The sequence below is a fragment of the Epinephelus lanceolatus genome, chromosome 13, assembly GCF_041903045.1.
Source record: "Epinephelus lanceolatus isolate andai-2023 chromosome 13, ASM4190304v1, whole genome shotgun sequence".
Taxonomy (NCBI): domain Eukaryota; kingdom Metazoa; phylum Chordata; class Actinopteri; order Perciformes; family Serranidae; genus Epinephelus; species Epinephelus lanceolatus.
In genome coordinates, this window is record NC_135746.1 from 13891139 (window position 1) to 13914672 (window position 23534).

A 23534-nucleotide genomic window follows, 5' to 3' on the forward strand; every position below is an offset into this window, starting at 1 on the left:
CCACCCTCATGGAGTCTGTTTCTGACAGTTTGGTCAGAAACATGCACACCAGTAGCCTGCTGGAGGTCATTTTGTAGGGCTAAAAAACTAGAGAATAATCAGTCAGGAAGGAGAGAGCAACTGTCTGTGGACACCACATGTAAAACCATTCCGTTTTTGGAGGTTGTTGCTTTTGCCTCTCCATTGCACCTGTTGTCACTTTGATTTGCACCAAAACAGCTGAAACTGATTCACAATCACTTGAGTTTCCTCAATGGACAGATTGATATCCCAGAAGTTTAACTGACTTGGTGTTATACTGTGTTTCCTTAATTTTCTAACAGTGTATTTTACTTGGTAACATCTTTTTATAGAAATATAGCAGAGAACCATAAGTACTAAAAGCAACACCATAGTCTCTATAGTACAGAATTTCAAGTGGTTTTCTTGTTAATCTACCAAAAACTGACCCAATTACCTGACTTCACCCAAACATTGTATCATGGCTGCTGTTTTGGGGAAAGTATAAGCAAATTTGCTTCAATCAGGAGGGTGTAATTGATGGAAAATGTTGCCGAACGAAGAGGTACAAGGATTGTAAGAAATACAAATTTATTGATCATCATTCACATACACCAAATAAAGCAAATTATCATGCAATACAAAGACAATGTAATCAGGTGAGTGGACCTTAGCTTTGTGATTGACAGTATCTCCCAGAAATATAAAAATCACCACAGGAAAAAGTATGAACATACATGTCTCAGGCAAACATTTGCCCGTTAACACAAGCGTTGTGTGTGTTATTCTAAATTACAGTTTTAATTTTCGGCATCTTTAAAGTAAATATCACAGCATCTATTTGAGGAAATGCAAAGTGTGGAGATTTCAGAATAATTTGTTGACTTAAAAAGGTGTAAAACACACTGAAAACAGGTCCCTATGGTTCCTGGTATGGTACCTTAAAGAGCAACTGAACACCAGCTGAAAATCTTTTTGCAGATTGTTGTTACAGGTGAGCCTTAAAACCTGTTTGTCTTTTTAGCCTGGTGTTATGTTACTCTTTAAATTTTGTGAAATGGCACAAGAGGTTTTTCCTTTAGGCAATTTATTATCATGACAGAACGAGTGGTTCCAGCTCATAGCACACTCTCCCAGCCAAGTCTTCAGGGGCCTGCTCAACAGAGTTATCAACATCAGCATTGTTGCCTTCCAGGCTGCGCTTCTGTACGGGCTCATTCACTTGGGTGTTACGGTCTCTGTGGGAGATAAGGAGGGTGACAGTTGCAGTCATAGGTCTTTCAAGTTGTTCAGTCTAAAATAAGTTTTGTATATCTTGGCAAATAAAACCAGCAGCGTTCTTTTTTTCCACTACCTTCCATCGAGTGCTCCGTTGCTTCTGTCTTCCATATCTTGCTTTATGGCTCCTCCAAACCTGTTACTGAACTGAACCAGTGTACCTGAAAAACAAGCATAGCATCACTATGACAACAGCAAAAAGTTTTGTGCTGAATCAAATACAGGGGATATACAGGCCAAGTATGTTAGGGAGGCATTGTGTTTTCGGGTTGTCCGTTCCATTCTTGTGAACGTGATATCTCAAGAACGCCATGAGGGAACTTCTTCAAATTTGTAACAAACGTCTACTTGAACTCAACAAAGAATTGAATTGAATTTGCTGGTCATAGGTCAAATGTCAAAGTCATTGTGACCTAGTCTGTCTGATTCTTGTGAACACAATATTTTAAGAACACCTCAAGAGAATTTCTTCAAATTTGGCACAAACATTTATTTGGAATCGCCGATGAAGTGATTGGATTTTGGTGGTCAACGGTCAAGGTCACTGTGACCTTGTATACATGTACATCTCATTCTCATGAACACCGTATCTCAAGAACGCCATGAGGGAATTTCTTCAAATTTGTAACAAACGTCCACTTGAACTCAGCAAAGAACTGATTTGAATTTGCTGGTCATAGGTCAAAGGTCAAAGTCATTGTGACCTAGTCTGTCTGATTCTTGTGAACACAATATTTTAAGAACACCTTAAGAGAATTTCTTCAAATTTGGCACAAACATTTACTTGGATTACTTAGATTTTGGTGGTCAAGGTCACTGTGACCTTGCATACATCTCATTCTCATGGGCACCGTATCTCAAGAACGCCTTGGGGGAATTTCTTCAAATTTGGCACAAATGTCCACTTGGACTCAAGAATGAACTGATATGAATTTGGTAGTCAAAGGTCAAAGGTGACTGTGACATCACAAAACATGTTTTCGACCATAACTCAGGAATTCTTGCACTCATTATAACAAAACGTCACGCAAATGTCTAACAGGATAAAATGATGAATTGATGACGTGTTATATCCAAAAGGTCAAAAGTCAACTTTACTGTGACATCATAATGTTCTGCAAAAACACTTTTCTGGCTGTTACTCAATATCATATCTCAACAGAAGGGGAAATATTTGGTCAGATACTAAATTGGTGACACAAATCTTAGGTAACTTGACACTGTGATGATTGTTTAGATCTTCTGTGTTGCTGGGGGGAGGATGTGTGTGAAGCCTCCATATTTTCACAGACATAGATGTAAACTGTGAGTGCAACCTGACAGGTTCAGGGAGGCACACAACTGAAGCGGTAATTCTAGTTTTCTTTTTTAATTTAAATATCTTTTTATTAAACATCTTGGGGTCAGGGTAAACAAGCTGCAAACACAACACCAAATGCTCCACGACGTTCAACAAAGCACATATTATCAAGGGCTTTTTATCCATAGAAACTTTAAAAAGGAAATTATAATGTAATTCATGATGTCTAAGAAATTATGACATATATATTTATATTTCCTTCTCTTCTTCTCTCTGCATTGTGTTCTCTGTATGTCTTATTGTTCACTGATTGTTACCTTTTCAGCTCAGTGTGCTTCTTGTTGTCATTTATCTTTGTTGTATTTTTCTGAAAATGTTAGTTTAGTTTTGTTTTTTTTTAACTTCTTTTAATTAAAAATTTCTTTTTTTAACTAACTGGATCTTATGCAGTTTTATGTGTGTACAATGACATAAAGTAATGATGTATTTTTTCTCATTCATGATATCGAAATATAACTTGTTGCAGCTTTAATAAAATCTAGACACATCATATAACAGTAAAACAAAAAGGGGCATTGGGGTAATGTCCTAGAATGGGGGGACAGAGTTGTCTCGCCTTTAAGGTGGCATAAGAGGTAGTCAACAGTGCAGAAACGACATCTGTATAAAGGGACAGATGGCAGGATGGGATCATGGACAGCACAGGTGTGTGTAGTTTTGAAATCCTGTTACGCGTGCAACCCACCATGGGAGACTAAGAAAGTAGCTGCTAGCAAACAGCAGCTAGCTCAAAGAAGAACAATGAGGTTGAGGAGGTCCTTACCCTCCAAGCAGAGGACGAGATCAACCACCAAGTACCAGGGATGATAAATGGGTGTTATTGCCGTGTTATGCCATTGTTATTGATTATATAGTGCTGCTGACGTGTAAGTTAAATGTCACACTAGAGGCAGATACTTTTGTGTTACGTGTCACACCCATCACGCCTTTTTTGGTTTAGCGATGTCAGCATGCTGTCTAACATCACACAAAAAAAGGGCTTATGCCACTTACCAGAACCCCACCTTCTCCTCCTCCAGACCAGGTAACCTACAACAAGCAGGAGTAGCAACACCACCAGCCCACCCACAAGTCCTGGGACAACTGAAGAGGACGAGGCTGCTGTAGGGGTTAAAGGTTCATATGGTAGAGTTAGAGAGAGGCTGAGAAAAACAGCTATGATATGATAATAAACTCTCAATTGCTCTTACAGACTACGGTGACTTGGAGTGACTTGGAAGGAACAGAACAGAAGGACATCGAGGACATGTTGACACCGTAGACGCACGTATACTCTCCTTGGCTTTTGTAATCTATTGAGGGGAATTCAAAGGACGCCAGGTAGAAAATAGAGTGCCCAAATGCTTGTATTGGTTCAGTGGTGCTTTTGTTAGACTTCGTCAGGTAGAAGTAACCTCCAGGATATTTGGAATGAGTGGAGCAAGTGACGGAGAAGCTGCTGCCTTCGGTGACCGATATTTTGTCTGGGCTGTAGACAACCATTGCGTATGGAGATGTCAGAGAGATGCTGGGCTTCTCCAGTTTCACTGTGGGATAGAAAAGCAAGATTTACAAACTGACATGGGTCATAAACACGGTTTGCACTCTTGCTGAGTAAAACTTCAAACAAACTAACACACTCACTGACCTATGACAGAGAGCTCGGCAGTGTTTCCTTGAGGATAATAGATGATTTGAGTGGGCAGTTTCTTTTGATATTCACAGAAGTATGCCCCCTTTTGGCTGAAGTCCACTGCAGGGAAGACAAAGGTTGCAGCTTCGTGCTCAGAGTATTTCTCCATTTTAAATGATTCTTCCATCTTTTTCAGGACGAATGTCCCACCCAAGTGTTCTGTTACTACAGTGCAGGTGATCTCGACTCTGTCACCCCAGTTTACCTCTGGAGCGGGGCTTAAAGTGATCTGGGGCTTCTGTAGAGAACCTGAAACAGATAATAAGTTGTAATAAAGCTTCGTGTAACATCACTTAGGAGGTAATAATTCACAGATTCAAAATGAGCCAGGCCTCTTACCTAAACAGATAACACCGGCATCTTCACCATGCCCGCAGTTATTTTCTCCAAAAGTGGGATGCGTACAGTGAGTGAGAGCAGGCTCGTCGCCTCTGCATTCCACATTATCTAGCCATATTGGACCAGAGCCTCGTCCGAAGTGGGCACTTGTAGGAGCAGACACTGCATGACCACAGCCAAGCTGTCTACATACCACGTCGGCATTTGTTATTCCCCATTCATCATCACACACAGTTCCCCACTGGCCTTTGTAGAGGATCTCCACTCTGCCAGAGCATTGGCTTGTGCTGCTGACCAACCGAATCTGTGCTGCATATGGAAACAGAAATTAAGTGAGTCCAAATGCAAAGGACAGTCCTCAAGACAGTTGCATACAATTCTAAAAGTGCATCTGAATTGCGTAAGTCAACACGCATATATTTTCATGTTAAGGGGAGACTCCACAGCTTTTTATGCACTGGTCAGTTTTAAGACTTTGGGCTATTTTGCTTCCATGACATCTTCTTTCGGACTAGAGAAAACAAAATGTCCAAAACACACACGTAGCTGTTTATTTTAGATCAGATTTCTGTATAAAATGTAATTAGACAATGTCTCATTTGCAAATTTAAACATAAAAATTAAGAAAACTTGTTTAACTAATCAACTGGGGACGTTTCATTGTGTCATGGTGATATCTGTTATATATTTTCACCCTTTTCACCTGCAGTCTTATTTTTTGCCTTAATTTGTATGCAATATTACAACATATGTTTAAGCGCCATTTTTTCCTCATACTCTGAGCCAGAAATCTCCTGTTCAGCAGCACTTACATACACCAGACTTGACAGTTTTATTCCCTTCTATATACTAAAGGTTTTTGAACAGAGGTTTGTTCAAGTATAATTCTAATTTATGTAACATTTTTATTTATAAAAACATGGCAAACATTTATTTTCTGATTTACGGAGTGTGGGAGTTAAAAGAGATATCCAAAAATACCCTCTGTAAAAACCTTTGGTTCAAATTTATCAACAAAATGAATGTTGAATTTTGAAAGTGGTTTTATCGAACGTTCACATTTCTGTTCTGCATGGTATGCAAATTAGTGCATTATTAATTAGATAATGCACCCATTGCATATTTAAACATAAAAAATCATAAAAATGTATTAATGTAAGAAATCAGCTGGAGGGTGCTATGAAAAGTACAGGCTGAGGATGCAGTAATATATTCCATATATGCCATTATTAAAACACTTTGATGCTTTGAAGGCAAAACTATTAAGTTGCCAGTGAATAATTAGATAGAAAGTACAGCATTTGCCCAATTTAATGTGACTTCATGTATAAACCACGCCCACTTCTGGACTTTATCCTATTACAGATAGAGAGACAGATAATTTTGTTGGCTGAACAGATACAGATACAGATAATGATGTCTCTGTACACCTCCAGTGAATACGTGTCAGTTGGACTCTGCAAGTGCTGCTTGTCCCATTATTTCATCAGAACCTAATTTCATCAGCAAAAAGGGGGAAATGGCAGACTTACAGAAAAATGATGATGTGGAATATGACTAGGATGTGATTTATGCTACTTTTGTTATACAAATGAAACATTAAAGTAATAGTTTGACATTTTGGAAAATAATCTGATTCACTTTTGTGCTGAGATCTGGAGATATGTCTTTACAACAAAAGTAACTTAGAGCCCGCAGCCAATAAACTTAACTTAGCATAAAGAATGGAAACAAGGAAAAGGCTGGCATTGATCTGTCTGATGCGGGATTTATACTTCTGCATTGAATAGACAGCGTACCTATGGCATAGGCTCTGCGTCGACTTAGAGTCTACGCTGTACCCTACGGCATAGCCTGACATGCACCTCCCTCGAAATGTAACTACACGTGGCAGTGACCTCCTGTCTATTTTTGTAAGCTGAAACCATTTCCCTCAGTAGAAACAAAGCTTTTATTTACTTTTATTTCACAGATAGGAAACAATAAATTGTGAAGACAATAAAGCCTCCACAAGTTTGCATTTTAAATCTTGTGTGGGATTTATCTTGGCTTTATATGGGTAGAGGAAATCTCTGCTATTCACTAGGCTGATTTATACAATGTTAAATGCCATAGGCTTGTGCTAATAACGTTAGCATGTTATATTTGTTTGGAAAACATGTTTAGTATAAGTCAGTTGTTTTGTCAGTGAACCTTGTGAGTTGTAATGGAGCCGAATTTTGTAATGTTACCTTTGTTAAATGTTGCTGTTGTCCCTGGCTTCATATAAGTAGAGGAAAAGTCCGCTAGCCACTAGGCTAATTTATACAATGTAAAATGCCATAGGCTTGTGCTAATAACATTAGCATGTTGTATTTGTGGGGAAAATGTGTCCAGATAAAGACAAGTGTTTGTCTGTGAATGCTGCGAGTTATAGTGAAGCTGATTTGTGTACTTGCGTACTTGTGTACCAGCACCTCTAAATCTTACTAAATAGCAACCAGCCAACTAGCTGCTGGCTCCAGCTACTTATTTGGAAGAATGGTATCAGTCCTCTTATCTAACTCTTCACAACAAAGCAAAAAATGTTGAACTACCAGTATTCCTTTAAGCACAATAATTTCCCACTCTCGTCTGCGAAACAAATGCTGATCTTAGATTATTTTTCCAACTGCATGTGAGTGCGAACACATAATATAAAAGGCTTTACCTGCACAGACAGCACCAGCATCATGTTCGTGCCCACACGTTGCTCCTCTGAAACCTTTGAGTGAGCACTGCTGAAGAGACGTCACGTTGTCGAAACATGAGTTGCTGGCTTCCACAACCGGTCCAGTGCCTTGGCCAAACTGGGCACCACCCGGAGCGCTCAATGCATTTCCGCATTCCAGCTTCTGACACACCGCCTCAGCCTTACTGAGGTTCCAGTCTGTGTCACACACAGTGTGCCACACGTTGCCATGACGTACCTCCACTCTGCCGGAGCACTCTTTACCGTTAGCAAACCGGACCTCCAAACCTCCTGTGAAGTCAAGTGAACTAAAATGATTATCAGACATTTCAAATTCACTTTGATGTAGTCAAAGATATGGCAGATAAATATCAAAGAAAGGCACTCGTGAAGTAATTTCTTGTTCCCTTTGTTACACACACACAGATTTGGAACACAATACCTTTGACAATAAGAGTTTTCAGACCAAACTGTTCGCTTTCACACCTCTAACTCTAAAGTCTAAAGTGACGTACTGTAAGCCAAAAGGCAGTTGGGATAGCAATGTCAGTTTTGCTTTGATGAGTCAAAATCGTGTTGTATTTCCAGTGTCTCATATATGCCCAGTAAAGCCAGTGGTCTTGACTGTTGGTCCATTCGTCCATGTTTTCCTTAGTTTTTGACATTACAAGCTGTTTGTGATTTGTGTTGTCTGTTGTTTACCCAGCCATTTTTTTTTTTTTTTTGAATGGTAGTTGCTGGTGCTGCACTGGCTGGGTTCAACCTACACTTCGACCTACAGGACTAATTACCGTGCATTTGCGTCACTTATGACTCCACTTGTGCTGGGAAAGTACTGAAGTAGCTTGTTTGCAATCACGTGACTATTAGGATGTGTGAAATTCAGATGGAGGGCAGGAAGTGATAAATCTATACACTGCCTGAATTATAAAAAGAGGAATCTGACAACATAAAAGGGTTGGATGAACTTGCAGGCAGCAGGTATTGTCAAAAAATTAAAACTTATGTTGGATGTGATGTGGATTTTTCCCAGAACTTCCAATTTGCCCGGTGTGGACATGACTGTCGTTACAAGTTATCTCATCCTACTAGCCCTCCACAGTGAGCCGACAACAGCATACAAGTCTATTGGACTGCACCTTTTTTTGTGTGCAGTTGGGTTTACAACTGAAACAACTGCTGTCTTTTTTATGTCCAGGTGAGTTAATGTTCTTGAGTATAACTGCCTTTTCAACACATTCTCACTCCGACCTTGTCACATATTGAAGTTTTGGTCATGGACTTTTAACGTCCACGTACGACGTTCAAGGTACCCTGGGTGCCTTGGTTGTTGACGTTCTGGGATGCCGTGTCAAGTTCTCTTCTTTCAAGATACACTTCTGTTTTGACAGGAAATTCAACATTTACATACAGTCTCTTTCAAAATAAACGCACTACATCACTACATCACTACAACAACGCAAATAGACGTTTTTTTTCTTCAACAACAAACACACATGGTTGGGTTTGGGCAACAAAAGGAAGTGGTTAGATTTAGGAAAAATGAACAGGGTTTGGGTTTAGAATCTTTCGGGACGCTCTCTCGGGTGAAAGTCAATGTTGGTTGGACACATCCACCACCATCCAGTGAATTTCGGGCACAGAGCTTTTATTCTGAAGTGCTGTTTCCTGCTGTAGAGTGAGTGATTAACGGACTGCTACTTGACAGAGACAGGAAACTAACTCTACAGTATGGCCAAATTCAAGTATGACGAGGAATGTATTAAACTGTGCGGACCTTGAACTAATGACTAATGAGAAATCTGGACCCTGTGGCTGGACCAGCTGGGAATAGACATATTACAAAAAAGTAAGTGCTAATCAACTGAACAAATACAAGACTATATAATATTTTGTAATTTCTTTGCTGTTTCTTACCTGTGCAGAAAACACCAGCAACTGAGGAGACATTGCAAGTTCTGTCACGAAATGGTCTTTGTGGGCATTGACCCAGCGTTGACTCCATTCCATTGCATTCAATCTGATCGATCCATGTCTGTCCCGGGCCTTGGCCATACTCTGCCATGGTGGTAATCTTGTGAGCCCTCCCACAGTCCATCTGTTTGCACACCACATTTGCATCGTTCATATCCCAGGCTTCACCGCACACAGTCCCCCACCGGCCTTTGTCGTAGAACTCCACTCTTCCGGCACAACGATTGTTCCCATCTATCAGCCTCACATTGCCTGGGAATGACAGTTGTTATATGAATGTACAGTACAGTCCGACTGACATTTGTTTTCATTTTATTTTCTGCCGTGATAGCACCCCCAGTGTTTTCCAGGGGAACTGGCTGAAAATGCCTGTGCAGTAATTTGATTAGTGCCATAACTGAAATATAGGTTGTAATATTGCTTCAATTCTGAAAAGGAAACAAGGGAAGTTCACCAGTCAAGGGACCAGCATTGTTAGTCGTCGCCAAACTTGGTACCATCTCTGATCTGAACATTCTCGACGTTATTCCATGATTACTTTAGTGACCCCGTGTCGTGATTAAAACATGCAGAGTAATGTAGATGCTGGACTATTACTGAACTGATTGCTTTGACTTTCGCCAGTCTGGTCATTTGTCATATTGTTTCTGATCTTGACATGTTAATTGCTGCAGCTAAGGCTAGCTGGGCCCCCTCCTTTCAGAACCTGACTCAGCAGGTGATGAAATACCATGAAGCAAAAGTGATGCCTACTGCAGCGCTAACGTTAGAAAGCTATGTTAATTAGCCCAACTTGCTTGCTAGGTTCCACTTTCCAAGTGAACTGCGAACTGAACAGCATAATGGGGACTTCCAAATATTAAATTTTGTGAAGGGATAGATTTCTTAAAATAATCAGCGCCATGTGGGCTTGTTGTAAAAGGGGTGAAAAAATGTCTTTATCAATGTTTGTAGGACCTCCACTCTACCAGAGCATCGGTTGGTTCCCATTGCCTTGGTGGTGGATTACCTGAGGACTGTATATACAGAGGTGCAAACATCCATCCATCCATATATTTTCTAACCACATCCTCTTGAGGGTTGCGGGGGGGCTGGAGCCTATCCCAGCTGACATTGGGCGAGAGGCAGGGTACGCCCTGGACAGGTCGCCAGATTATCACAGGGCTGACACATAGAGACAGACAACCATTCACACTCACATTCACACCTACGGGCAATTTAGAGTCACCAATTAACCTGCATGTCTTTGGACTTTCGGAGGAAGCCGGAGTACCTGAAGAAAACCCACGCTTACATGGGGAGAACATGCAAACTCTGCACAGTACCAGGAACTGGCATCGAACCAGGAACCTTCTTGCTGTGAGGCGACAGTGCTAACCACCACACCACCGTGCCACCCCCAAGGTGCAAACAATTTAGTAGTTATTAAAGGGTAACTTTTGTATTTCATCTCACCATCAGCTCGACTCAGACCGGCTGATGATGTCCCAAATGGTTTGCTATGAAGTTTGCTGGCCAAGTCAGTTACAAACTGTCAGAAGACGGCGTGTTCACTGGCTGCGGCATTACCTAACCACAGCCTTCCATTTTTGGGGAACCCAAGTCTGTCTCATGACATGTACATCGGTCTCCCTCCTTACTGCATGTGGGTACTCATTCACTGGTTAATTGTTGGACTGAATGGCTCAAATGCCAACAATGAAACGAGCCGTTTCACTGGGGTTGTGACACGATAAAAAAATGTATCTATTGATTTACAAACTTTAACAATCTAAGTCTATAGGAAGAATGTTTCTGGCCACCATGGCATCATGTGATGGACCCCGAAGTTGTAATTCCAAATCTGTCTACCATGTTAAATTTGCTTCAAAGCCACACTGTTCCTGGGGCTTGCATTACACTGGCATAAATATCCCACAATGTACTGCGGTAGGCGACAATGTCCATAACAGACAGTAATGGACAGCAAAATTTAAATTTCCACTCAAATTCAAGTCTTACCTGAACATTTGACAGAAGCCTCTTCAACGTGATCCTGGCCAGTCCTGACATATTCTCTCAGCGTGCACTGTGTGAGAGAGCTCTCTCTTCCACTGCAACTGACCTTATACCCTATCGAATATCCGCCTTGACCATATGATCCCGAGAACAAGACTGGCTCTCCACAATTCATCTCTCTGCACACCACTGTAGCTTCATTCATCCCCCAGTTAACATTATATGCTGATGCCCACTGCCCACCATGGTGGAACTCCACCCTGCCTGAGCACTGATCAGACCCATTGATCAGTCGAATGTTAGCTGGAAAGCAAAGGAGAAATAATCATAAAAGTAAATAACAAGCTAAAGTAAATAACATGCTAACATCAGAGTAATAACTGACATGATACCTGAGCACACCACACCGGCATCTTCACCATGGCCACAGTTATTTTCTCCAAGGGTGGGATGTCGGCAGTGCAAAAGGGACGTCTCGTTACCGACACAGCCGACATCATCCAACCAGATGTCACCATGGCCTTGACCGAAGAAGGCACTGGATTTGGCTGTCTGAGCTGTACCACAGTCCATGGCTCTGCACACCACCTGAGCATCTCTGATGTCCCACTCATCGTCACACACTGTTCCCCACTGGTCGTTGTGCAGGACCTCCACTCTACCAGAGCATCGGTCGGTGCCATTGACGAGCCTTAGCGGCGGATTGCCTGAGGACAGGTTTACTCATGTTAGAAGTACACACAAGGTAGAGTAAAATTATGAATTGAATTATTAGGCTCAATTTAGTTCAAAGTTATTTATTGTCAAATAAACTCAAATGCAAGAGTAATCCCTGCCATTGAAAAAGTTGGGTCACAGACCTCCGTATAAGCAAACAGTGAATCTAGACATAAGGATATAAAGTAGTACAAGATAAAATAAATTATAGAATATAAATAAAAATATGGATTATGTAATATGAATCAGTAGTTGCATGAATGGACACAATGTTAAAAGAATTTACTGTAGTAAAATGCATATGCACAACAAGAGTGTAAATAAATATGTATAGAGGTGCAAACAATTTAGTAGTTATTAAAGGGTAACTTTTGTATTTTCAATCTGGACTCAACTGAAGAAATATTATCATATTTTTGAAAAAATGAAAGAGTGATTCCAGAAAGAAGCAGACAGAGGGGTCTACAGTCTGTGTTTGAAGGATATATCCAGGATGTCAAACTGACTCAGCAGCAACAACAGGTTAAAAAGACAAAGATAGTTAGAAGCTAAAGCCGAACTAAAGGCTACAGATCACAGTGTAAAAGTGAACCACCACATCACTGCTGATCGCCACACAAGACAATGAATATAAAGGGAAACTTTGCTGATATTAAACCAGCTGTGTGGCATCACAGTGTGTGAAGATGAACTGTGTTTGAGCTTCACCCCCGTGCTGCTGCTACCACCCAAACCTTCACTGCCAGATGGGCAGGGATCTCTGGGGGAAGTCAAACAACGTTCATCTGCACACACTGTGATGACACACAGCTGGTTCAATATCAGCAAAGTTTCCCTGCTTCCCTTCACTGGTTCCTGTACAGCAGGGTCGGTCTTTTTTTCACAGTTATAATCATTAAAAACCAAAAGCAGCATGTGTATACATTCAGTAGGCTATATCTTCCGTAGCTAGCTAGCTAACCCTACACTTTTCAGGGTTTGATTTTGGTTTTGGAACAGGGAAGAAACGTATATCTTTTTCCAACCTCTCCAGGTAACGAGTATCATTAATACACGACGTGCTCCAGGCACAACATTTAGCTCCAAATCCACAAAACCAGCCTGAAAATGAAGGAAATCTGAAATGACTGCATTAGAGTCAATGGAGCACAGCTGTGTTGTTGTCGGACCCTGGTCTGAGCCAGCCTGATGCTACGTTATGATTGGCCAGTCTGCGTCCGGGGGCAGAACTTAACCACCCTGCACCCTGTGATTACACTACAGCCTGTTTCATAGATGCCAGCTACTTGAACAATTTCAAAAATTATTGTCTCCATTAGTCACTGAGATACAAAAACATGGGAAAATACGGTTCAGGTTGAAAAATACACAAGTTATTCTTTAAAGTAGTTACTTTGTTGCCACCATTTACAAATAAATAATAAGAACATTTGATTCACATAAGCCAAGTTTGTTCTTTATGACCACATTCTTTGCTATTCTAGTTGAACTGTGTTCCAGTGCAGTATATCCCTGTCTTTTGTGTCTTACCTGAACATGAAAGGGAAACACCTTGACAGGTCCCTGGGTATTCTTGAAGTGAGCACTGAGCGATCGAGCTCACGTTGCCAGAGCATCTGCTTGTATACCCTCTCAGGCCGCTGTCCCCGAAATTGAAGCTTTCTTGGAATTTTTTGGGGGATCCACAACCGAGTTCCTTACACACCACTGCAGCCTCTTCATTGCGCCAGTTATTATTACAAACTTTTCCCCACTGGCCACTGTGGTAGACCTCTACTCTGCCAGAGCAGCGCTCTGTCCCGTTGAATAGTCTGACTGAATCTGGAAAACAAGCGATTGAAAAGACGTATATAAAATGTTTGAGAAAATAATATGTCAGCACTGACATACAGTGTGTTCATAAGATAGGGTTTGTGGTACAGATTGTACCACTTCTAAATCTGTGATATACCAAAGAACTACAGAAAGAGGAACACCAAAGGTTGATTGCAACAGGCAGCGGAAGGACGAAGACATTTTTCGTAAATTCTACAGTAAATATTAGCAGGAAGTTTAACTGCTGATACAGTAGATACATCAGCAGACATTCATGGGAAAACCAACAGATACAGGGTGAGTCAGGTAACATGGGACATCGGGTGAAGTGGGACAGACAAGAATTGTAAGGATTTGAAATGTGCAAAATCAACAGCCAATTACCACTCCTGATCTTGAATTGTTGCTAAGACACTTCTTGCCAATAACCAATGATTTGGAATGGTCTGACATCATGTGTGAGTGTGCATGGTCTGTTCTTTACAGGAAGTCTGTGCAGGTCAACCACATGGTGAGATCTGCAGCATATGACATTCTGTTTCTCGGTAATAAGGCCTGATCACTCAGAAAGAATCAAAAAGCGTTTTGGCACTCACGCCATCACCTCCTTACTCAACCTTCCTGTGTAATCAATCTACTGTTTGTTTTTTTGCTTGTTTTTTTCATAGTAATTAGTAGCTAGTAGCTAAAATGTTGAGGCAGAGGGTACTTGCTGTATCTCTGGTTGGGGGTGAGAGGCTGTTAGCAAATAGTTTGTTGGGCACAGGGAAACAGAGATCTGTGTGGGTACATGAGACCCTAAGAAAGAGAAGATCGAGGGGAGTACCACCAGTTGGTCCAAGAGCTTCGCCTCCATGATGGCTGTTTCCAGGCATATTTTAGGATGACTCAGGGGCAGTTTGACAACCTGCTGTCTAACGTCAGGCTGTATAGCTCTGGGTAACCAGCAACGGCTACCACTAGTTTCTCCTTACCAACTGTAAACTTGTTACGACCACCACAGAGGGCCCGCCTCTCAAATCATTCGAATGGAAAATGGGGGAAAAAAGCTAAGATGACATGGGGTGCCAAATATTGGTGTTATCAGGATCTTGACCAACCTGCTTTCATTCAAGTATTTTGATTAACAAACAGTATGTGTTACCTGAGCATATGACACTAGCATCCTCATTGTGGTCACAGTCATGTTCTCCAAAACCTCTGTGCGGGCAGTCAGCAAGAGACTTCTCATGACCGGTACACTCAAGGTCGTCCAACCAAACCTGATCCCGACCTCTGCCGAAGAAGGACTTGTACTTGACTGAGAGAGCAGTCCCACAGTTCATCTGCCGACATACAACAGCTGCTTCCTGCATCCCCCATCTGTCATCACAGATCGTTCCCCACTGTCCATCATTGTAGATTTCCACTCGGCCAGAGCACCGACTAGTCCCGTTCTTCAGGCGAATTGGCTTACTGTCTGTCAGGGGGAAAGGGAAAAAGTGCATGTTTATTGTGAAGCCAAAACAGCAGAGAGTCTACCCACATTGAGTCCAACACAAATTTAGTGATGTAATTTGAACACATGGATGACTTACTTGAACAGAAAATAATAGCATCAGTACAGCTTTCCTTGAAATCCTTAAGTGGACACTGCGAGATAGAGGTCTCATTTCCAAAACAGTTGGTTTTTAAGCCACCTACGTTGCGTGTCTCTCCGAAATACACCGCTTCAGTCTGAGTGACAGGAGTGCCACAGTTGATCTCTCGACACACCACGTCAGCGTCCGCTTTGGTCCAGTCACTGCTGCAAATTCGTTTCCAATTGCCTTCATGGAAGGCCTCCACTCTGCCGACGCACCGATTGGTCCCGTTGATCACCCTCACATGTTCTGCAAATGATGTAGATAGAAATTTAAGTAAAATCAAATGTGCAACAAAGAAATGTGTGTAAAAACTTAACAAAAATCAATGTATATAAGCCTTTTGTATGTTAAAGAAATGTTTGAAATTGTGGTAGTGGTAGCTGGTGAGCTGGGTGTGCTACTGGGTAGATGGGTAGGTTTCCAAGGAGGAAGTGGGTATACTTCTATATATTCCAACAGCTTTTTGGCTGATAGGAGGGTATCCACCTTATTCCTGAGGGCACTACTGTAGAAATGATTATGTGCACAACTTCCAGTGAGATAATGGAAGTAGCAGTAAGCTAGTTAGTCCCATAGACTGTCTGTGGTTCGTCCCAGTGGCTACTCTTGGTGGCTAATGGCCAACGCTGGTTCTTTTCTAAAGCATTTTCTAAAATGTCTTTGCGGAGCTCTGGTACCTGTTGCACTGTCCGTGTCTGTAACGACTAACAACTAGTCTAAGCTAAATTTTTGTCTTCAACAACTGTGTGTTGAACATGTGACCAGAACAAAAAGGGATTGTTGCCAAAGGTACCGTTGATATGAGAAATAAAACAAGAAGAGTTTCAGGAGACATAGTGAAAAAGTATTAAATCAAAATCTGCAGGAGAGAATGACACGTAGACTGACAGGTCCGTCACTCAACGTCAGTACATGATATCCCTGTCTTTCCCCATCTGACTTCATTCACAACCTACATTAGAAAATAAACTCAGCAGCATACCTTGAAATATGTATTTACATGTAATCTCAAGGCAATTGAATCGAACGCAACTGGACTTGGTTTTGTCTTAGAAGACGTTTCACCTCTTATCCAAGAGGCTTCATCAGTTCATGCTTGTCTGACTAGGCTGGAACTAGTCTGACAAACTGGTGTGGAAGCACCCAGGTATTTAATCTCTGGGGAGGTCTTCACAAGGCCAATGATGTCACTGGTTCGTTAGTGCTCCAATGGTGTGTCAACGACAGTCGTTGAAACTCCTGCTGCAACGGTTGTCACTGGAGTCGTTAGAGTCACATGAGGCCATTTGTGAACGACCATTGTTTTTAGAGGTTAATTTGTTAAACCTCCTGGGCAAGGATGAAAGGACAGCATTATAGGTGGGGGATAGGTGGTGTCGCAGACCTCCTCCTCTATTGAGAGGTACACTTAGTGTACGCTGTCCAATGCAGTGAGGAATGCCCAGACTTGTACATTGGTGAAACAAAACAACCACTAAACAAACGCATGGCCCAACATAGAAGGGCTAACTCGTCAGGGCAAGACTCAGCTGTCTATCTACACCTCAAGGAGAAAGTACACTCCTTCGAAGACAGCAATGTGCACATTTTGGACAGGGAAGACCGATGGTTTGAAAGAGGTGTAAAAGAAGCCATCTATGTGAAATTGGAAAAGCCATCTCTCAATAGAGGAGGAGGTCTGCGACACCACCTATCCCCCACCTACCGTTGCAGCAGGAGTTTCAATGACTGTCGTTGACACACCATTGGAGCACTAACGAACCAGTGACATCATTGGCCTTGTGAAGACCTCCCCAGAGGTTAAATACCTGGGTGCTTCCACACCAGTTTGTCAGACTAGTTTCAGCCTAGTCAGACAAGCATGAACTGATGAAGCCTCTTGGATAAGAGGTGAAACGTCTTCTAAGACAAAACCATGTCCAGTTGCGTTCGATTCAATTGCCTTGAGATAACTATGACCTGGATGAATGAGAATATCCACAGGTATTTACATGTAGTCATTAGGAGCAGATGTTACCTTAAGCTAGCTCGGGCCATGTTAAAGTTAACAATATTTTAACGGAGCAAGGCAAGCTAATTGTTAGTGTGCTCGGTTGAAAAAGAAAGAGATTTGAGATGGCTGCCAGAGATGGCAGAGGTATGATTACATAATCCTGTTTAAGCTATAACAGGTGGTGTGTTTCATGGTTTATTTCCCAGTTGCTCTTGGAGAGAAGAATATAGTACTGTACACAAACTGTTACCATTGGAAATCGCTGGTTTCGGTTCAATGGTGGAAGTCACGCACGTAATACGCGCAAGGGATTATCGGGGCTAGGAATAAGGTGGATAATGTAAACAGACAGACAAAGAAGTGGGTATACCCCTTATATCTGAGTAAACCATGGATGCATGAAGAGAACTGGATACAGTGTTGTAGGTGAACCCTGATCATTCCTATCAAAGTTGTTCAGTAGCGCATCAAGCCAATAACAATTTCTGCAGTGTAAAATGACCAGTCCTGATCCTCCGCATAGAGCAAGTGCACTAGAGACTTCTGGCAGTGGAGTAGCTAACTTGCAGTTAAGTGCTCCTTTATCTTGAATGGGGACAAAAATGATTTAATTATGCAGCTCTTCTAGACTCTCAAAATGCTACTGGACTAAATGGATCAAATCCTGAGAGTTAAACCAATCTTTTTACTGGGTTGAGGTGCTCTTTCACCATGTAAGTGTGGTGGGGTGCTCCTTTAATGCAGTGTGTTTCAGCAAACCACTACTCAGACTGCAGAGAGATGCCGAGGTTGACCGATGTCTAAGGAGCACAGAGACTGAACTATCTATCGAATTCTACAATCACCTGTCAGATGATTGTGAGATATTAAAACAACTCACACACAAAGAGAACATGTGGGAGTGGAGCGACAGTGTGTTGACTGCTGGAATTACAATAAAGTCCCACGTAGCTGGGAACAAGTTAAACATCATCCATTCTGTATAGTTTATAAAGAACAGAAGAATGAAACTACATGAAGCGGAAGCATGACTGCATGATGAGGTTTTACCAAACATTCGTCAAAATGAGGTTAGCTGGTGACTGGTAAGTTTTGGTTTATCTTCCATCTCTCTGCTTCGTGCCCTTTGCACTCTACATTTGCAGCAGCCGGTCACGTGCTGAACCTGCTGTTGTGCTCTTGCCGCAACAGCATTACCACCACAAGTAAACAACCAACTGTGAACTGACAGTACAGTCGCTAGGTTTTCTAACACAAGATGCAGTCACATCAGTTGCTAAGATAAATGCTGCGTTAGCTACTTTTTTTTCTCCACATTTCCTAATTTCCTAACTTCTTGTGATAGTTCCACATTTCTGGTCTTAATGTAGATCTAAATTGAGGAAGGGCCTTATAATGCAATGATTTGTGATGCTCGATTTTATGAGCTGACTCAGGTTAATGCCTGACTAATATCTAAAGGAAGGGTTCATCATTTTAGGAAATCAGCTTACTCACTTTCTGGCAAAAAGTTTCAGGAGAAGACTGTTACCACTCTCATCCTACTTGTCATCCTACTTTTTCCATGTTTCCAGGCCTTTATTCTAGACTAAGTTAAGCTGCGGTAGCCTCATGTGTAATGGACACATATGAGAATGGAATTAATATTCTTAACTCTCTACGAGAAAACAAGTATTTCCCAAAAATGTTGATGCTATTTGATCTGGTTTCTAATTGACTGGTACCCTATTGGTAGTTCAACTTTCAATAAAACACAAGTGGGTCAAGAAAAGCAAATACAACAGAGATAAGTGAACGAACTTCGTCTTACCAGAACAGATGACCCCAGCATCTTCAGCGTGGCCACAGTTATTTTGCCCCAATGGTCTGTGCGGGCACTTGAGGATGGAACTCTCACTACCAGTACACTGCACGTCGTCCAACCAGATCACGTTCTGCCCCTCTCCAAAGAAGGCGCCTCGTTTGGCCTCAAGAACCGTCCCGCAGTTTAACTCGCGACACACCACCTCAGCGTTGGTGAGGCTCCAGTGGTCATCACACACCGTTCCCCAGCTGTCTTCATTGTAGATCTCCAGTCTACCGGCACAACGTGACGGCCCAACCAGCCTAATTTTTTCACATTCTAGAAATGCAAAATTAAACCACAGTAGCTGTAGGTTGTGTCACCATGAACTCAATAATAAACAGTACCATTGTTTTTGGTATTACATCGGGGTGAAGAAATCTAAATATCTAATTAATATAATGTGTTTTCAGGGATGAAACATAAATAGAACTTACTGACCTGTAAGCAGTGGTAGACTCAGCAGACCTACAGCAGAAGCACAGTAAAATGTTCAGCCCAGAGATTTGTCACAGCAGTCAGTGCTGTGTTTGTCTAATCTATTTACTGGCGGCCCCAATGGGGGCCCTGGCCCTGTATGTAAGAGGCTGTGGCGTGCTCAGCTAGCATGGAGGTAGTGGTATCTTGTGAAACTAGACAACTTAAGGCATCTATTGGTACCAACCTTGTCTGCACGGTTTGTCAAGAATGGGACAAAATAGCACTCCAAAGCTAGGCTAAATTTTGGCAAGTGAACAACTGGTGGGGCCATTTGAAAGGGGTCCCTTGAACTCTCGCCTAAAGGGATCTGACTGAAAATTCACGAGTCACCCCTACACTTGAGAGGGGTTGTTCCCTGGAAATGCTTTGTTCCTTACAATCAATATACGCTTTCAAATTTAAGCAGTTTATTTGTCTATTAAGGTTAAAGACAGCCAGCCTATTTGAAGAACAATGATTTACAACATTTATAGATCTTTTACTGTTAGCAAACAGTTTGGTGTTTTTGGTGGATGAGGCAAAACAATTCTCCATAGCCAGTGCTAGCTAGCAAGTTCTGTTGGCTTGTTTTAGACAATGAAGGAAAATGATACAAGTGGTTCATTCTGATATACTCATTCAGAGTGTTGGAGCGCACTCTGGCACAAACTGGATTGTTCGTAAATTCAGAGCACTGTCGGAATATAAAGTTTGGTTATCCGAGTAGCAGAGCATGTTGTGGACACTGTCTGGGGAGACGGAGCAGCAGAGTGCTGAGGGGAGTAAATGTGTGATTAACTTAGCCGATTAACACACCATGTCAGGTCACTCACTCTCCAGGACCACAATATAACTTGAATAAACACTGACCAACGGGACCAGACTGGCCGACCCGTATGCTCTCACTCAGTGGATGGATGATGTCACAGGAAGCTTTGTGGTTGGTTACTGTGCCAAACTTACAAAGGAGGACGACACTTGAACGGTCTTCTCCAGCTTGTTTTGCTATCAAAGCTAACGTTAGCTAATGTGCTAAAAGGTTAGTGTTACAGAGAAATCCAATACTCCTCTTAATCCCTCCCCAGTTTCTGATGAGGTGGACATGATAACCCTTAATACACATAACGTTATTCATCCCTACAACAGGAAATACTTTTCCCCTAACCTGATATGAAGTGTGCGCTGCACATGTGAGCATTTTTGATGATCACCTCCGTCCAGTCCTTTCGTCTTATCACATTTAACCATGGTTGTCTTTGTTTTTGTTAACTGGCAGTGGCAGCTGGTATGTGATAAAATTTAAGTTTTGAGCCATGACTCCTTCTATTCTGGCTCCCAATAACATGACAAGACATTTTAAGACTCCTATGTAGCCTACAGCCCTGGAGAGTCGTGTTTTGCCTCTAGATAATAAACTGACATCATTGTGACGTCGGCCCTAAAAGGGTCTATAGCTACAAAACGTCATTGTCATGGAACTAAAAGTGTTAACCACACCAGTGTTAGTCTGTGCACATCAGATAATTCACAACATTAACAGTAAAATAAAAAACTCTATCACAATGCAGTTCCATAACTCTACATATTGACATAGTTTCCAACACGCCCTTAGACGTCATCAGCATAAGCAAATTCCTAAAATTCAATTATGGCTTTTGGTTTTGGTGTGCCACCGCAAGACTTTCAGTGTCCAACATCAACTTTGCTTGAAAGAAAGCAAAGTTGGATACAAACTATTACACTTTCACTTCTGTTCACTGTTTTGAGAGCACACAACCAAAGTGTGACTATACTGTAGGCTACTCATATGACTTAAGAAGTAAAGGGGAAGAAGTCAAAAAAAGGAAGTGAGAGAGCAAAGAAACACAGAGACTCACCTATTGACAAACAAAAAGCAAAATGTAGTCTCTCAGCAGAAATGAAGGTCATGATGCGTCTTCAAAGTGGATCAGATGCTGTCGAGGTACAGTGAAAACAAAGTATTGTTAAAAAACTGTGTTACTATCTCATCCGTCCACAGCAGAACGAGAAAGGTTCGTCGATTTTCGGGAGGCCATCCACTCATTTTTTTCTTGTTGTTTTTTAACCAGAATCTGCAAAGTTGATCAAGTATCTGTCTTACCCTTAAAAGTCTGGGCAGCTTTTTAAAATGAACTCAAACCTCAAATTAAAAAGCTGATCACATCTGACACAAAGTAAAGAGGCCCCGTGTACAGATCCAGTAATTGTTATGAATAAAAGGGGCCGCCTGGACTTGGACTGCAACCTGGATGCATGTTGACATTTTGATCAATCATTAAAGACAGGGGGATGAGGAGAGATTTTTGTTTTGCACAATATCTACATTACTATTCCAAAAAGACATTACACACACACACTTGTAAAATAAAGCTGGTTGTGCATGATAATAACACATATTTATGGACAAATGATCAGGTGCAGAAAAATAAGAAACGTGTAGATCAATGGAAGGTTGTTATGAACGAATGTCAAGAGGTGACCAACGTCTCCCAATGCTAAACCCAACCACCCTCCCCCCACCTCTGGTTATCATCACATCATCGGTTATCGTTATCATCGGTTCTTTTATGTTGAATTTGTACAAAGCCAGGCTGTTTCCCCCTATTTCTGTAACTTTCAATTATAAAGAAGCCATTTGATGTTTATTTGCTGCATCAACACAACATCATAAGGTCTGTTCCACAGAACATATGACTTAGCAGTAGTACAAATTTCATGAAATATGTCAAATAAAACCACCCTATATTGTGAATAATTCAAGATTTTATACTGTTTTTAGAATGTTTATATAATTATATGTAATCTTGTTTGAACTTTTGCACCTCCAATTTGAAATATGAATGCAAAATCAATTCCATATTTAATTCCACTGTAGGTACAAGCTTAGCTTTGCAGTTAGCATAATTGAATTGAATTGTTTTTTGTTTTATTTAGTTTAATTTTATTCTATTTTAATTTTGAATTTTTTACTCACCGTACCCAGATTATGCTGCAAAAGATCTGTCAATTTTGTAAATGCCCATTATGTACAGGCCATTTCCACTGTTAGGCTGGATGCACAGAGCTTTGCAGCTCCAATTTTTTAAAACCCAAAAATCCCTGATATTTGAGAAAGAATTTTCTTACCTTACAAAATTAGTTGATGTCGTTTTTCCCCTCATCAGAGTAACAGAATCAGTAGCTGCCCCACATCTTATTGTCAGCTCATTGGGTTTGTGAATGTCAAACACTCCCCCTTGTGAAAGGCATTTTTGTAAGCATTCAGTTCCTGTTTTGGACCTCAAAATCCTGCAGAACTGTGTCTTCCTTTTCAGTGTATCATGCGATGCGATAAACCAGGATTTGTTTATGTCATCACTGCACCTATGGACCTGGACTTTATGCTGCAAATCAATCCGACAATCCAACCAAAAATTAGCAATATCAAGGAATGTGTTCATATTTTAATAGAATTAATTTGCATCATTTGCCATATTGTGTTATACTGTGGCATTATTTATTGGTGGATGTTTACTGTACTAATTTGTGCATATGTTATTTATGTTATGTATATGAATTTTGCAGGACATGTGGTGTTATTCTATTTTAAGGCTAGCTTTTTAACATCTGGCATTTGGGCTAACTCATTTATATATATTTTTCCTATTAATCAGTAAGCACCGTCCCTGTTTAACTAATATAATAAAATAAATTGCATGCACAATGAGGAGATTAACTTGTATGTCATCTG

At 41.2% G+C, this 23534-nt stretch overlaps 1 protein-coding gene across 2 annotated transcripts; it reads right to left on the reverse strand.

Moving 5' to 3' along the window:
• Window positions 1-574: 574 nt before the first annotated feature.
• Window positions 575-23070, reverse strand: LOC117270981 (scavenger receptor cysteine-rich type 1 protein M130-like). Of its 2 annotated transcripts, none has more exons than XM_033649035.2 (17): window positions 22931-23070; window positions 21661-21738; window positions 19766-19792; window positions 19292-19603; window positions 15441-15734; window positions 15008-15322; window positions 13579-13869; window positions 11724-12038; window positions 11335-11634; window positions 9277-9585; window positions 7339-7650; window positions 4650-4958; window positions 4266-4559; window positions 3829-4164; window positions 3632-3739; window positions 1355-1439; window positions 575-1238 (listed from the first exon to the last, which is right to left on the reverse strand). In XM_033649035.2, exons 2-17 carry the CDS (start codon window positions 21710-21712, stop codon window positions 1094-1096), a joined length of 3804 nt encoding a protein of 1267 aa, XP_033504926.1. In that variant the 5' UTR covers window positions 21713-21738; window positions 22931-23070; the 3' UTR covers window positions 575-1093. The 2 variants fall into 2 exon arrangements, with proteins under 2 accessions (XP_033504926.1, XP_033504923.1); XM_033649032.2 differs by lacking the exon at window positions 22931-23070 and adding an exon at window positions 21906-22044.
• Window positions 23071-23534: the final 464 nt, after the last annotated feature.

Coding starts and splice junctions, on each gene's coding strand:
- LOC117270981 (XM_033649035.2), bottom strand. CDS start 21,712: ATGACCTTCATTTCTGCTGAGAGACTACATTTTGCTTTTTGTTTGTCA. Junction 9,586..11,334: donor GGCTTCTGTCAAATGTTCAG/GTAAGACTTGAA, acceptor TGTCATTCCCAG/GCAATGTGAGGCTGATAGAT. Junction 3,740..3,828: donor ACTCCAAGTCACCGTAGTCT/GTAAGAGCAATT, acceptor TAACCCCTACAG/CAGCCTCGTCCTCTTCAGTT.